Source organism: Taudactylus pleione, unplaced genomic scaffold, assembly GCF_031769625.1.
Source record: "Taudactylus pleione unplaced genomic scaffold, aTauple2 ptg000554l, whole genome shotgun sequence".
NCBI lineage: Eukaryota > Metazoa > Chordata > Amphibia > Anura > Myobatrachidae > Taudactylus > Taudactylus pleione.
This window is the reverse complement of record NW_028284956.1, coordinates 260,001-275,603: the sequence shown is the minus strand read 5'-3', so window position 1 is coordinate 275,603 and position 15,603 is coordinate 260,001. Positions and strand designations below refer to the sequence as shown.

Genomic DNA, 15,603 nt, shown 5'->3' with positions numbered 1-15,603 from the left:
CATACATACATATATATATATATATATATATATATATATATATATATACATACATACATACATACACACACACACACACAATATTAAAATATAATCAATATCCAATACAGGTTGAGTCTCCCATATCCAAATATTCCGAAATATGGAATAATTTTGGCATGACCAAGATAATGAAACCTTTGATTTTTGATGATTCAATGTATACAAGCTTTGTCTAAGGCACAAATTATTAAAAATATTGTATAAAATTACCTTCAGGCTGTGTGTATACAGTGTATATAACACATAAATGCTTTCTGTATGTATATTTGGGTCCCATTCCCAAGATATTTCATTATGATATGCAAATATTTAAAAATACGGAATATTCCGTTATCCAAAATACCCCTGGTCCCAAGCATTTTGGATATCGGAGACTCAACCTGTAATAAGGATATTTAAGATGGTAAGCAAATGACGGCAAATGTGTGTGCTGTAAAAGTATTACAGTTATTTTATATAAAATCTTTATTGACTTGTATCAAGCCCTCTAAAGACTGGACAAGTGGAGAGTTTGCCCAGAGCAAACCAATCAGCTTCTACCATTCATTTTATAGAATGTACTGCATAAATGCTAGCTAGAAGCTGATACAGTATATATGCAATATATATAAAAAAATTATATATAATATATATACACATATATATACACACACACAAACATACATATTATATGGATAAACATCTATTAATCTATCTCTCTCCTCCTCCCTCTAGCTGGGATGTAGTCAGCATCCTGGCGCCGGAATCCCAACGGCAGTCGCAATCCCAACGTTTAGTATTAGGGTTAGGCTGTAGGAGGGGAGGAGTAGGATCAGGCTGCATTGGCAGGGGGGTGAAAGGGATGGCTAGGGTTAGGCTGCGGGAGGGGTGGGTTAGGGGGAGGGTTAAAATACTTACCTGCATGCGTTGGGATTTCCACCGCCGGGACTCCATTGCTGGGATTCTGAGTGCTGGCATTATCAGCTCCGGGATGGCATACCCACACTTGGTTTTCTCTTACATTTAAATTTACTGAATTTCTATTGGTAATATATCTTAACTGACCAGGAACATCCAATTATTGAAGCTGCATCCCTTAAATATCGTGCAGGACCTGACTATGACAACGAAAACCCATGAAAGCTAACGTTATCACATATGGCTCAGTCTTCAGCACTGAACATCTTTTTAGGACTATTCCTAATAATCACATCCTTGCAGCAAGCAGTGAGGCAAGAACACAAGTCTTCCCTACGCATGCACTTTTTTTTTTTTTCACAATAGGTTTTTAACAGAATACATGCTGGATACTATGGGGCCTATTCATCATCACTAAAATGGTCCGTTACACATGTTTGGGGTAACAGGTTATTCAATATCAGGGGTCAGAAAGGACCACCTGATTTTCAGCAAACTCCAAAAACAAAGTTTTTGGAGTTTGCACACGAGAACAGACACCATCTTCTGATGGCGCTCGTTCTCAGAGCCCCGCCCCATCCTATGGGTAGGAATTCCAAAAAAATGCAAAGAGGGATCCGAGAGGTTCCCTCCGACGCCTCCTCGCTGCCTCCCCAGCAGCTTTGCGCATCCTCAGGTCACACATGCACCGAAGCCGGCAACAGGGACAGAAAAGTAATGCAGCTACTTCTGCAGCAGTGTTACTAATCGCGGGGACAGCTGCTTTTTGGAGCAATGATAAATTGCTCTGGTGATAAGTATCCCCCGCGGCGAGGACCCCTATGAATAGACCCCCTATGTCTTAGACAAGTTTATAAAAGAATAAATCACAATTATATGCTTACTGTAGTATAAAACTCTACTTGACAACAGTGACTCAAAAATTTAAAGGGTTTATTAATAAACATAAATACTATTTCCAAATTTTATTTACATCACAATTTACAGTCTATTAAAATGGAATGCTAAGCGTTCTAAAGGGGTCTCCGAACTAGAACAAGCGTGATACGGAAGTAGAACAACTAGTACGGCTACTTAAGTCCAAGTCCATGGGCTGCTTTGTGGCCGGTCATAAATACTGTAGGCAGGATTACTGCGGACGAGCAAATCAGGAGGAAGTACTGCAGAAGATATGCAGTCTGCCTGCTGTCACCAGGCAGAGCCGCCTTGTCCTGTGCTCTGCAGACACAATGATCCCGGGCAAGATTCTCAGTTCATTTATAAATAGCCACAGATGCTCCAGGGCTGTAGTTCCTACGCCGAGTGTATAGTCCATTATGTAAACATGTTTTTCTTCGATAGCTTCTGTCTGAGGTCATTGCTCATCTTCAGTCTCCAAGTAACAGAGACAGAGATGATCCTTACTTATGAGAAGTAGCGAGTCTTCTCCAAGCGGGTGCCATGCCATTGCTAGCACATTAAAATTACCTGGAAAGAGAGATATAATGAGAATTGTGTACGAGAGTTATATAAAATGTTTCTATAGGGTTATGTGAGCCCCAAAGGACTAGAATAATGTAGAAAGCAGCAAGCAGACATTCAGTAAACAGATTAGTTCCTATTGAGGAACGTTTGAGGATCTGCTCCCACCGATTAATACAGGTTGAGTCTCCCATATCCACAATGCTTGGGACCATGGGTATTTTGGATAACGGAATATTCCGATTATTGGAATATTTGCATAAAATAATTAAATATCTTCGGAATGGGACCCAAATCTAAAAACAGAATGCATTTATGTGTTATATACATCTAGCGTTCCCGCTAGGCTGTTTTAGCGGGGCGCGGCGCCCTGCCCTCCTTCTGGAAGGCAAAAAGCGCCCTGCCCTCCAGAAGGAGGGCAAAAAGCGCCCTGCCCTAACAGCCTGCGGGAGCAGTCTTCACCCGCGGGTCGCAGTGTCCCGCGGGTGAAGAAATGTGCGGTGACCCGGTCACCGTCGGAGAATAGACGCCGGGCGCATGCGCCCGGCATCTATTCTCACTGTCTGCAGGGCTTGGGGGCTGCCCGGCGTGTCCGTAAGTGCCGGGCACGCCCCCAAGAGTGACGAAAAGGGGACGTGTCTTATAGACACGCCCCCTTTTCAATTACCATGCCCCCTTTTCGGTCACGCACCTTCGGCGCACACACGGACATGCCCTCTAGCCGGAGCTAGAATGAACACTATACATCTTATACACATAGCCTGAAGGTCATTTTATATTATATTTTTAATCATTTTGTGCATCAAAAAAGTTTGTGTAAATACATGAAATTCATTTATGTTGCATATGCACCTTATACACACAGCCTGAAGGTTATTTTATACAATATTTTTAATAATTTGTGCTTTAAATAAAGTTTGTGTACATTAAACCATCAGAAAGCAAAGGTTTCACTTTCTCAGTCATGCTAAAAATATTCCGTATTTCGGAATATTTGGATATGGGAGACTCAACCTGTATATAGATATATTACCTACTTTGGCAAAGCAGAACATTGTCCTCGACGCTCAGTTTAATGCATCCATATATTTAAAATCTACTCAGCAACACATGGAGTTGTGTGTAAATGTATTACAAGGCAAGGTACGGTGTTTTTTTTTTTTAGGAACACATTTATTTATTTTTTTACATAAATAACAGTATAGAAAGTTATGGAGCATACACACGGTCAGATTTGTCAGACTTGTCAGATGAACGACTGAACGATTGAACGATTTTACCAAAGTTTTGAACGATTTGAACGATTGAACGATTTTTGACTGCATTAAAATGAATGGAATCGTCCAAGTCTGACTGCAAACCCATCAGATGTCAGATATCGTTATCTGACAAACGGGAACGCGCATCGTTGATCGTCCATCGTTCAGGCATGTCAGATATGAACGATTTTCCTTCAGATATGAACGACTGAACGATTTTTAAATCGTTATCGTTCATATCTGAAGGAAAAATCTGATCGTGTGTATGCACCATAAGGGCGAAGGGGAGTTCTGCTAGTTGTTGGGTATAGAGTAAGTTAAAAGAAAATCAACAGATACAGGGGATAAATGTAATAGTCTGCGACTTCCAGGCATTGACAAGTTCCCGGCGAGTCCGCCTAACGTTTTAAAGGGCTAATCATTTTAAAAAAAGCAAAAAGCTGCTTTTGCCTTTTAATTGATTGCCCCTTTAAAACATCGGCCAGAGTCACCGGGAAGTTGCAGACTATTACATTTACCCCATAATATTCCTGTTAAATATTTTGTGCCCTCAGTTTGACAAGCTGGTTATAAATGTCATTTCTAGGCTATGAAAAGGGAAACATGTCTCGCACAGGAGGTGTGTAACGTAACAGACGACCATCGGGTTTCAGCACCACTTGTATTAAACCTCGCCCGTAATGTATTCATAGTAAAGAGTTACCTTCCACCGGCACTTGCACGGACAGACTGCCAGTAGGAGACCACAAATACACGTTGCTATTTCCAGTGCAGATGGCCAGCCTCGGCCGGACGGGGTCCCAGTGAAAAGACCGCACAGGTGACGTCTGCTCCAGCACTACAAATAGCCTCATCTTCTGGATGTCCCATATCCAGACACAATATGGCATGTTGTCTAAGAGGACACAGCGGTGACAACACAAGAGACTATAACAATACAAGACATTTAAATTTCACACGCACACAATCCCAAATTAATTTTAAAGTCCACTAAAGATTTAAAATAAGTAAAAATAGGGTTTTATATATAGCTGCATACATTTCATTAGCACTAACCCCACTAGTACACGATATGAGCTGTAGAAATAAGTTTCTAAACACATAGTAAGCAATGATTCGTTAGAGGACCTCCCCCAGGTTTAGCCACAGTAGGAATAGAAGAACAGTTCTAGCAACAAAACAAAAGATACATACGAAAATGTCCATTATATTTAAAATAATAGATTTACCGTTTTTGGTTGCCAAGTACCGATTATCAGGGCTAAAAGCCAACAGCCCGATGCCCAGATCTGGATTTGCGCGATCAGTATCGGGTTTGATGGTGCGTAGGGACACGGGCGCCTCTGAGAGTTCATCTGTATGTAGAGAGGATATCACGTCACTGAGGAAGCAGGTAGGAGTGCTTTGCTCTACTCCAGAGGTGTCAAATTCGTGGCCATCCAGCTACTGAGGGACTACATATCCCAGCATGCCCAGGCACAGTTTTAGCATGCCCTTATAGCAAAACTGTGGCAGTGCATGCTGGGATGTTTAGTTCCACTGCAGCTTGAAGGCAGCAAGTTTGACACCACTGCTCCACTCATACAGCTTTCTATAAACTGCTTATCTAAACACAGTGATCATTTAATTAAAGCCTCAGCAAGATGCAGGAGTTCATTCATGTGAGAGTGGTACATGTTCCTCTATGCTCACTTCTTCCATGCCACAATCTCGGCTTTCGCTGGCTGTGTCAGATCAGCAGTGTATACTGACAGCAAGGATAATTTGATTACGTTTAAAATGCTTTGCTGTCAGTCTTAAAGAAAAAAAAAAAAAAAGGCATAATAAATATAATAAATAACTAATAATCATTTTTTTTCCCCCTTACGGAGCCAAGTCACTGACTTGTGATCTAGGACGGACGTTTGCAGAAATATGGCAGCATGGGATGGCAAAGGGGTTGGTTGTAAGTTGTAGTTTGGTTGGTGGCGGGTGTTAGTCCAAGGACCTGCTGGGGATTGTGGTTCCCACTGAACGTTCATAACAAGATGAGGGAGAGGGGTATGAGGTTTGGAATGAGCTAAGTTCTGGCTGGGGATATAGCAGCTTCCGCTAGCCTGGTGCAGCCATGACAGTATGGAGGTAAGTGCAGACTCCTGGGAAGTACAAGCCAGACTGCGGACTGTGCGGCATTGTGTGCCATGGGCTAGACCAAAGCAGCAGTAATGCCTAAATGATCCGGAGACCCTAACAAAGTGAGAAAAGCCCCATCATGACAGTAAGCAAAGCCATAACATCCCAAATCCTTCTGCTATAATGAGCCTCACTGCCATCTAAAGTGAGTACGCAGTAAGCAATGTTACTTATGTACTTGTATGCACAATAATTTATGGCTACACGCACACCCCACTAGGGATGGCCATTGGTGGGACGTCTATTGGTGATTACCATCGATGGCACAAAAACCATCTATGGTGAACCATTTGCACCCCACAATGGCAACTGCTGCAGGGGGCACAGGGCATTTGAAAATGGAGGCAGGGATTGCCAGGCAGGGGGGGGGGGGGGGGTTCAAGGCTAGACTAAATAACCATCGGCTCCAACTCGTACATTGAGTTGGCTGTTCCCATTTAACCATCAATGATTGCTAACTATCGAAGGCTATCCCAAGACATGTCTGGCCCTGGACAAATAAAAAACGGAGATAAGCACTCCAACATCAAAAATGTACATTTACAAATCTTTAAAAACACACTGAACTGGGTTATTTTTTTGACAACCAGAAAAGCTCCTTTTTCTGATTAGATGAAGTTGTGAAACTGGGATGCAGTCGGGATGCCGTTGGCATCCCGACTGTCTAATCCCGGCAAGTGTCTAATGACCGGCATCGAAATCCTGACGCCTGTCATTAGACCTACGCCGGCAGCCCTTACCGATCGACGGTAAGTCGGGCGCGGACAGCCGTGAGGTATAGGTTAGGAGCTGCCGGGGAGGGACTTAGGGTTAGGCACCCCCTTGGGAGGTTAGGGTTAGGCTAGGGGAAGGGGGGGTTAGGGTTAAACAGCCCTAAGGGAAGGTTAGGGTTAGGGGGGGGGGTTAGGTTAGTAAATAGAAAAAATACTTACCTGCCGGGATCTTCACTGCCGGGTTTCTGCTGCGGCCGGTGGTAAATCATACTGATCCCGTCATACTTATGCAGTGTGTACATATTGGTCGGCTGGCAGGTGGTATTCCTGGCTTACAGTGGGGGTCAGTCTGTGCATACAGCTCAGCCCTGTGACTACTTACATTTACTGTGGACTGTAAACAGACTGCTGGGGGTCCCCCGTGGAGGAGGAAAGGTCAGCTGACTAGGCACAACGCTCTGGCATTTGTCCACCTCCTTGTAAACCACCTTAAGAAATAAATGAGTGAAAAAGAACATTATGCCCTCCTTTCCTATGTATTTTCAAACTTATGTCAATATCCTTGAAGCCAGAATTACACATAAATAATGTCACGTTCATATTTTTTCTATCCATTTCATCAACTAACAGCGACTCGCTGAAATGTGCATTTTGACAGAACGTGTACCCCTTGCGTTCTGGAATGTGACATGAGAACGTCAGTCGGAATAGTTCAGGGTCACACATCCTGGTGTCTGTAGATCTCTGCTGCTCCTACAGGTGGCAGTATAACACCCAGGTCAGACTGCGATGTCAGATATGTCCATTTTCTGGTGGTCTGAGCTGAGCTACAAGTTACATTGCTGCTCGTGTGAATAGCAGTGGTCTGCAAGTGCTGGAGGTCAATGACCCTAGTAACCTGTACAACACTTTCAAGGTGATTAGACCCCGTTTTTTTTTTTGTTTTGGGGGGGGGGGGGGCAGCATCCGACAGAATAAATTGATTGCATTGTGAAAGGTCCACATGCAGCACACTCTGGTGTAGCCGGGGAACTCTGCTACCAATTCACTAGAATATCACACTGACTGCATACATGTGCTGAAATAAAGTACTGTAGGTTCTCTGCCACTTCCAAAGGTGCTTCTGGGTAAAGAGGGACAGTTCCTGTATACTGCCCTCTTCTGGTGAGAAGCAGGATGCACATCTTGCTGCTTAGCAGAGAAGGTTCTGCGGTTTTAAGATGCTTACAGCACTATAAACACAGCTGATGATCTTTAGGGATAGACATACAGATGGGACCACATATACCTTACCTCCATGCGCTACTAGTCACGCGAACTGTAATGAGTGAGCGGCGTGCGGCTCGGTAGCGTAGAGTATCTTTTCCGGCAACGTTTTACCTTCAAATTAGTCTTATTCGCAAATCTGATGAAAATAGGACGCACGAGCAGCTTTTGCTGAGTAAAATGATATGCGGCATGCCTATATCCTGTGTGCGACTGTTGGTGTTGTCTGCAGGCGAAATGCTACGCTACAGTGTCAGTGGCTGTGATACTGTAAAGGGGCACATCCACTAGACGTTCTACTCCCTGTCCAATCTCTAAACGATTTTCTCTTGATTTTTTCCCTTGAAATTTTATCTTTCAGTCTGAACGATTTGCAAACTATCTTTAATAGATCAAGTGAAATTGACCTGCATGTTCAGTCGACTGACGAGACGATCAAACGACCAGCGGGAGCGCGCGCCGTTGATCGTTAACAACCAAACACTGCACGATTTATAAACGATTTTTAAACAATTGAACGATAACGACGTTGTTATCGTTCAATCGCCTGCTAAAATCGTGTAGTGGGTGCCCCCCTTAACATAGCATTTCACATGCAGATACACCCGCCACGGCATGGCGCGACTAGATGGGCTGTTTAACGTGCAAGGAAGTAAGATGTATGTGGACACATCTGTACAGGACTGTGGACCTCATTCAGTCGGTCGAAGCGGCCGCACGCCACCGATGTTCGCTATACTGCGCATGAGTAAAGTTCGCAATGCGCGTGTGCAAACGATCAGAAATTTCTCTCTCCTTGAACACAGCCAGGTCGGTAGTTTGAGTGACAGATTGAGGCGTTTGTGGGTGGTAACAGGGGAAGGTGCTTGAAAACGGGGGAGTGGAGATCCGAACGCAGGCGTGCCTCATTATGCGAACAGCGTTTTATGGGAGTGCATATGGTTTATGGGAGTGCATAATTAACAAAGTAGCGTCATGGCACATGTGACATGGGAGGTTTTACACTGACATGATCGTAGAGCTTAAAAGAGGGTATGGTCAACCTTAAGCTCTACGACCAGTTCCGATGGTCTCAATTAATCCTTATATGCCCGGAGATGACGTGTAATGCGTACGAGAAGGGGGCTATTTTTTTGTCTTCCGGCCGCTTCCTCCCCTTGGTCGGCCAGCTACCGATCCGAACTTAGGGACGCAACTTGCGAGGGAATAATTTGCATATCCGGCTCCTTTTCCCGTACGACCGTGCAGCTTCAACAACCGACTCTGAATGAGGTCCTGTGTCCCCATCACTTGTGCTAATCTTACAATGAAAGATGGTCTTATCCTAAAACAGCTCAGTTCAACAAATCTTTTCTCCCTCGTCTTCCGGACACTAAAAATACAAATCAAATCACAAACATTTTTTGCATGGAAGACCTGCTGACGTAAAATACTCCTGTTTAAACAACCTTATTACTTTCATAGTGAACATTTAATTCCCGTACAAGCTTCATGGGAGGGGTGTGGGAAGGAGGGGAGTCGTTCACAATACTTACAGTCTTTAGGCTGGAGATCGTAGTTGGATGTGCAAGTTCTTTGATTGGCTTCCAAGTAACATGGTTGAGGATTCGAACCTAATAAACAAGAGCAAATGGATAATAATGCAGGATAGATTTACACTGGCAAACTGAAGCTGGGCACGTCCGTTCACATACCTTCTCATCATAGCTGCCAACTGCAAGGAACTGGCTGCTCGGGCTCCAGGCGGCGGATTTAATGCCCAGGGACCACTCGTAGGCGCAGTAGCTGGACAGCAGGCGCCCATCTAACGAATAAAGTAACACCTTGTACTGTGGACAGAAAACGGTGCAGTCATTACGTACCCTTGTTTTATATATGTACAGAGCAATTAGACAGGGTATTGCAGACATGTATATACTTAAATTTGTGTTAGGGGTTTCCAATTATAGGAGTTTAAGCCTTTCTAAATATGTCCCATCTCTGCTGCAATTCAACAGAAGCGGACACCTTCTTAGATCAGAATAATCGGCTAGCAAGTCCTACTATGAATCCATCAACCTGTACACGGCATTTGCAAACACCAGTGCATAAGGGGTCTGTAAACGAATCAATAGAAAGTAACCATGTATGCTTGGCTATGCCGTTTCAGCTTGTTGGTTGACCCATCTGAGCAGAGACGGCTTGTGAGTTTCTTACACACGAGAGATATATTTCATCACACACAGCAGTGAGATAAATATTCATCTTAAGTTATATTGTATCAGGCTTTGTCTATAAATCATGGAAGAGAGGGATTTGCATCTTAATTTTAGCATTAACAATAATGAATTGCACTGATTTTTATACAGTGCATTCAGTTGTTTATGTAGTGTTATAATAGTCTCATTTATTAGACACAGGTTCCTTGCCTAAATGATCTTAAAATCTAGGAACGTGGTTAGACAAAGTGACTTCTTGTAGGTCACAAAGAGCAGTCATTAAGATCTGCACAGACTGTGTTAATCAGACACAAATTGATTTCCCTTCTAATAGGTTTAGATCAGTTTGCAGATCCACAATGTCTTTTTTTTTTCAAGGGACACATTTATTGGAATTATATATATATAACTGCTTAAGGTTGTGCACCAACTCCAGCATAGGCAACCCTATTACTGTCCTTACACGAGAAGTATTGGCTGTCAGTAAACAGTAAAACATGCACACGATTAGAAATGACCTCTCACTTGATCACAGGGGATGCAGACATTTTTTGGGGACTACACCAATATTTATATGAATACAATTCATTAGGAAACCCATGACTATTGCCCATGAAGTGTCTGTAATGTTACTGGTTCCTATAAAATCAACAGGCTGCATTCTTAATTATATGGTTTAGGAAAAACAATGGCTGCCTCCACAATATGTAGTAGATTGGCTATATTGCTTCCTTAAATAAAAAAAAAATGTACTGTACATAATTAACAACTCTCCCTGGTATTTCTACTTTTACATTTTGGCCAAATCTAAAATTTTTGGGTGAAACGTTACCTGTAACGTATATATATATATCACGATCTATGGCACTCATCCGGATTTCACAATGGAAATAACGATAGAGACAGATATGTTTCTATCGTTACTTGCATTGTGAAATACGGATGAGTGCCGCAGCTCTTGTTCTCTACATACCGGTTTGTTGCTGTGCACCACGGTGTTTGTTTCAGTCTTTAGGAGTGCCATTCTAACGGACTAATTATATATATATATATATATATCTCAATGTGAAAATTACACTAAAGTGGCAAAAGTCATGGGATAGATGCCTAGTATCGTGTAAGACCCCCTCTGGCCCAGCGAAGTGCAGCAACTCGACGTGGCATCGGTTCCACAAGTGGATGGCAGACCTCTGGAAAGATGCTGAGCCATGCCATCTGGATAGCTTCCCACAGCTCCCTTATATACGTAGGTGCAGAATCTTGAGTGCGAATGGGCCTCTCCACCACGTTCCATAAATTCTCGATTGGGTTTATGTCAGGCAAACATGGTGGCCACACCGTTCCGTCGGTACTCTCCGGAGCGCTCCTCGAACCAATCCCGGACAACTTGGGGCCGATAACGTGGTGCATTACCATGCTGGGATATTCCATTATTGTGGGGGTACATGAAGTCCTTGAAGGTATTCCCGATACACACGTGACACTGTAGATCGAGGAATGTTGAATGTCCACACAACTTCAGAAACGGAATGTCCCATCCGTCAGGCATCCACTATCATGCCCCCTTGGAACTCTGATAATTCACATCGCCTTGCCATGAGCAGCCTAGCCAGAGTTCAAACTGACTCACGAGATGTCAGATTACAACTGATGCAGCTCTGGGCAATTCCTAGGTGTGATAGTACAGGGAAGCCACCTACCATTACCTTTACATGCCGGTATTCTATGACTTTTGTCACTTCAGTGTAGATTGCAAGCTCAACAGGGATAGGAACAAATACTGTTATTCGTTGATTCCCTCTAATTACCACCCCTATCACTTACTAAAAACAATAAACCTTTTTTTTTTTTTTAATAGTTTGTTAGCTACAGGATAGCAATACAGACATTGTCCAGCAGACTTCAGTGCGATTATTAGTCACACAAGAAATCCCCCCCAACATAAGCAATTGTAGCAGGGCCTGTATAGCGAAACACAAGCGCCGTAGCAGCCATTGTTTGCCTTCCATTCACAGACACAAAATTGTTAGACTAAGCGGAGAAGGATGCCGGTGTATAAATAACAGGACATGGTTCCCATACCTCCAGACACGTGTCCCACACAGCGAGCACACAGCCGTTAGGGGCCCAGTCGATGCCGGTCAGGTCCTGAGTGTCTGTGTCGAAATGCTGCAATAAGATATAGACATGAATAGAACACACAGCCCTGCAATACAACTTATTCATTGAGAACTGCGGAGAGCATTTATTTTATTAATTACTCATTATCGATGTTAAAACGCATGAATTTAGTAGCATTTTTAAACACACAAATCCACAACGGTGGTTCCATGTAGCTATATTGTTATGCAGTCGGGGTAAATACTGTACAACTACACTATGGGTTAAGCACTATATTTATTTATTTTTCAACACAAAAACTGGACGTCCTGAGCTCAAGCACTTGTGGCATGAAATTAAAACCTGAAGTGGAACGTGCCCAGTGTACAATCATCGTATCGTCCTAAATACATGTTGTGACAGCTGGAGGGGGGGGGGGGGGGGGGAGATGAGTTTATTGTGACATTAATAGATCTCAGAGACAACTTGTGGAAAGTGCAAATATGCTGACAAGAGGAACAGCGATGATGGGCTCTATAAGGGAACATGTGTCAGTACAGCTTCACTTATTCAACACAAAGTAAGTTAATGGGTCCTGATGTGAACCCCGTTGTCCTGTGTGGCTGGTATGAGTAGACTGATCGCCTCCTGGGTTTCTCTACCCTGGCTAGCTTACGGGTGTGGGCAATTAGTGACTAAGGGGTCCCCGCTCATGCAGGATTTACAGCAAAGTTTTTTTTTTTGTTTTTTTTACAGGCATACACTTCTGCTCATATGCAGTTACTCGGTGCTGCTTCTCACTCTCCCTCTGCGGCTCTTCTCATAGGCCTTTACAGAAGTCTACTCAGCTGCTCTTTTATTATATCACAACCCTGAGACATGGTAATGGGTCTTTTATTCCCTCAGTGCAGGGGACAAGCCACCTAGCTCTGCCTCTGTTGCACCACTTAGCCCCATCCCCTTACTGGTTTAGTCCACTGCTGCGCTTCCCCATGGCGTCACTCAGCCACACCCCCTCCACTGATTGGCCAACAGTAAAGATGTTGATTATCTCCCTAGGGTGATTTAAATGAACTATGGAGGCCATCGATAAAGAACCCTTCAATGGCCATCCCTACACACGGTCCCCATTTCTCTGACTGGACACATCACACAGAGCTGTATCAGTCCGCCCCTCTCTGCACTAACAGATCACACAAGGAGCACTGTGTCACTCCGCCTACTGTCACAGGAGTACATACACAAAGCTGCCTTAAGCTGGGGTACATACTGAGACGGCACGATATTTAGTTTCCCGGGAGAAGCAGAACGGCCGCATCGCTTAGCGTGTATGGCCAATATGCGTGCTCCCGCAGACGTATGAGCCATCGTCCGGTCGGCCGTGCTGCATGACCAACCGGACAGTATCCCAAGCAGCCCTGTTGCAGGTAATGAAGGACGGAACGAGGTATCGTTCATTACCTCGTTCTAATGTGTACCCAGGATCTGATAGGTCGGCCCGTCGGGCTGGGTACACATCGCTCAGTGACCGGGGGTCACAGTGCAGGAGCCCAGAGACCAGCAGACCGGAGCACGGATCACCGAGGTAAGTGTAATCATGCTCCCTGTATTTAAAGGGCCTGATTCAAACCCGCTCACGAGCGGGTCGATGTTAGGCCACTGCGCATTAGCACGCCGGAGCCGGCTCCGACGTGTGCATGCATGAGACACGGCTAGCGACGGGAACTCAGTCACTCCGTGTCTCGCACCAAAAGGGGGCGGCGTGACGTGGGGGTGGCTTCACAAACGGAGGCGCTCCCATGCGAACGCCTGCCGTTTGTGGGCGGCCCCACTGACATCACCAGTAATGTCAATGGGAGAGCTTCCGGCTACCACAAGGGTCTCGTCGCAAGCCCGATGGTCGCGATGGTCTTGACCATTGCAACCATCATCCTGGCCGCTCTCAATAGCTGGGGGTGGTCACCCACCAGAGGTTTAAAAAAAAAAAAATAGGGACACCCCAAAAAATTTATTTCAAAATTGGGGTGAAAAAAAAAAAAAATGGGAAAAAATTGTTTAACAATAGGGAAATAGGTTCAGGTCTATTCTGTATGTATGCGGCAGGTGTTTTCTAGAATAGAATTATAGCGGCAGGTGCACAAACGCAGAATTTAAAAAAAATTACTTTAGGGACTTAAAAATATGCTAGTACCCATTTTCATGTACCCCAAATTTGATGGGACCACTTAAAAAAACGAAAAAAATAACCTAAGTACTCTTCTGCATCACTTCTTCAATGTCGGGAAAAAAACACCTGCTGCGGCTATTTAAATCCCCGACTTTCAATTAAAGGCTAAAACGGGGGTACCCATAGTGTTCCCCCATGTTTTTACAACTTTAGGGGGGGTCTTATAATTATTTTAAGGAAAAATTTGTAACTTTACGCAAATCCAACTTCGGAGTTTCCCGTTTTCGTTAATTTTATATTGAATAAGGGGATAAGCGGGAGCGCGCACCATACCTTAACGCAGAATAAAACTCCGATATGAAACGTTAACTTCGACAGTGAAGTTAACGTTTCATATTGAATACCCCTGTTAGTCTAATAAATTAAGTTTGCGTTTACAATTCTATCTAAATGTTCACTAAAAGGGGCAGATTCAATTAGCGGTGGGGCTTACCGCAAAGCTGCAGCTCGCCAGTAGCTATTCAATTACTGCCGCTATTATGTGCGGTAAGTCCCTAGGGTGCCCAGAACGCGGATTTTTCTTTACACCTTCTGGGGTTTACGCTCGGGGTATTTCCATAGCTCTGGGCACTTAATCTGGGAGCTATGGGTTTACACACAGAGGGCTTAGCGCGTGTGGAAATTGGCAAGTAATTAATAGCTCCAGGCGTTAAACCGGGGAGCTGCAGCCACGCAGTAAGGCCGGCGGCTGATTGAACCTGTCCCAAAGTGAATAAACACCACTTTGACAATTGCTCTCCAATAGATAAAAGGGGCTTTTCCAATCTCTAAATGGTTATAATTTATTGCATTGTAACCGCCCCTTTGCAACTTTTACTATTTAGCTGACAGAGGATATATACAAGTGGGACAATGGACCCCTTATAAACTGTCCACATCTTTCAAAGCATCAAACCTCTCAGCTGCATAATATAATACACAGATATTAAATATAAATAAACCAACTAACTGGGTGCTGCCACTGAATTCCATTCCTCGATCAACACATTTAAAGAAAAAAGGATAATGCGTACAGGACGGAATGTATGTCGGCCCCAATTAACGTAATCACTTTACATTATGGACGCTTTGTGTGAGGAGCGTGTGCTGGGGAGGATGGAAATTGTCCTGCTATGTTTAGCCACCTTGTTTACTGCCAAAAAAAAGAATCCAGGAAAGTCCCCTGAAAGCAGCGTAGTAAATTCTACAAGCTAAGTACTAAGATATGTAGGTATTAAATGAACAGACATCCAACATGTGTACAAAGACATTTCTCACCCTTAGCAGGC

The 15,603-nt window shown here is 43.9% G+C and overlaps 1 protein-coding gene across 3 annotated transcripts in view; it reads right to left on the bottom strand.

Moving 5' to 3' along the window:
• Window positions 1–1,853: 1,853 nt before the first annotated feature.
• The window catches only part of WRAP73 (WD repeat containing, antisense to TP73), a 62,430-nt gene continuing 48,680 nt past the window's right edge, over window positions 1,854–15,603 (bottom strand). For all 3 annotated transcript variants that reach the window (XM_088452597.1, XM_088452598.1, XM_088452599.1), the window contains 8 exons: window positions 15,593–15,603; window positions 12,091–12,177; window positions 9,505–9,639; window positions 9,346–9,423; window positions 6,927–7,032; window positions 4,889–5,014; window positions 4,363–4,554; window positions 1,854–2,406 (listed from right to left, as the gene is read on the bottom strand). The exon at window positions 15,593–15,603 is cut by the window's right edge and continues 93 nt beyond it. In XM_088452597.1, coding sequence (XP_088308723.1) covers window positions 2,294–2,406; window positions 4,363–4,554; window positions 4,889–5,014; window positions 6,927–7,032; window positions 9,346–9,423; window positions 9,505–9,639; window positions 12,091–12,177; window positions 15,593–15,603 — 848 coding nt within the window. In that variant the 3' untranslated portion in view covers window positions 1,854–2,293. The remainder of the gene's footprint in view (window positions 2,407–4,362; window positions 4,555–4,888; window positions 5,015–6,926; window positions 7,033–9,345; window positions 9,424–9,504; window positions 9,640–12,090; window positions 12,178–15,592) is intronic.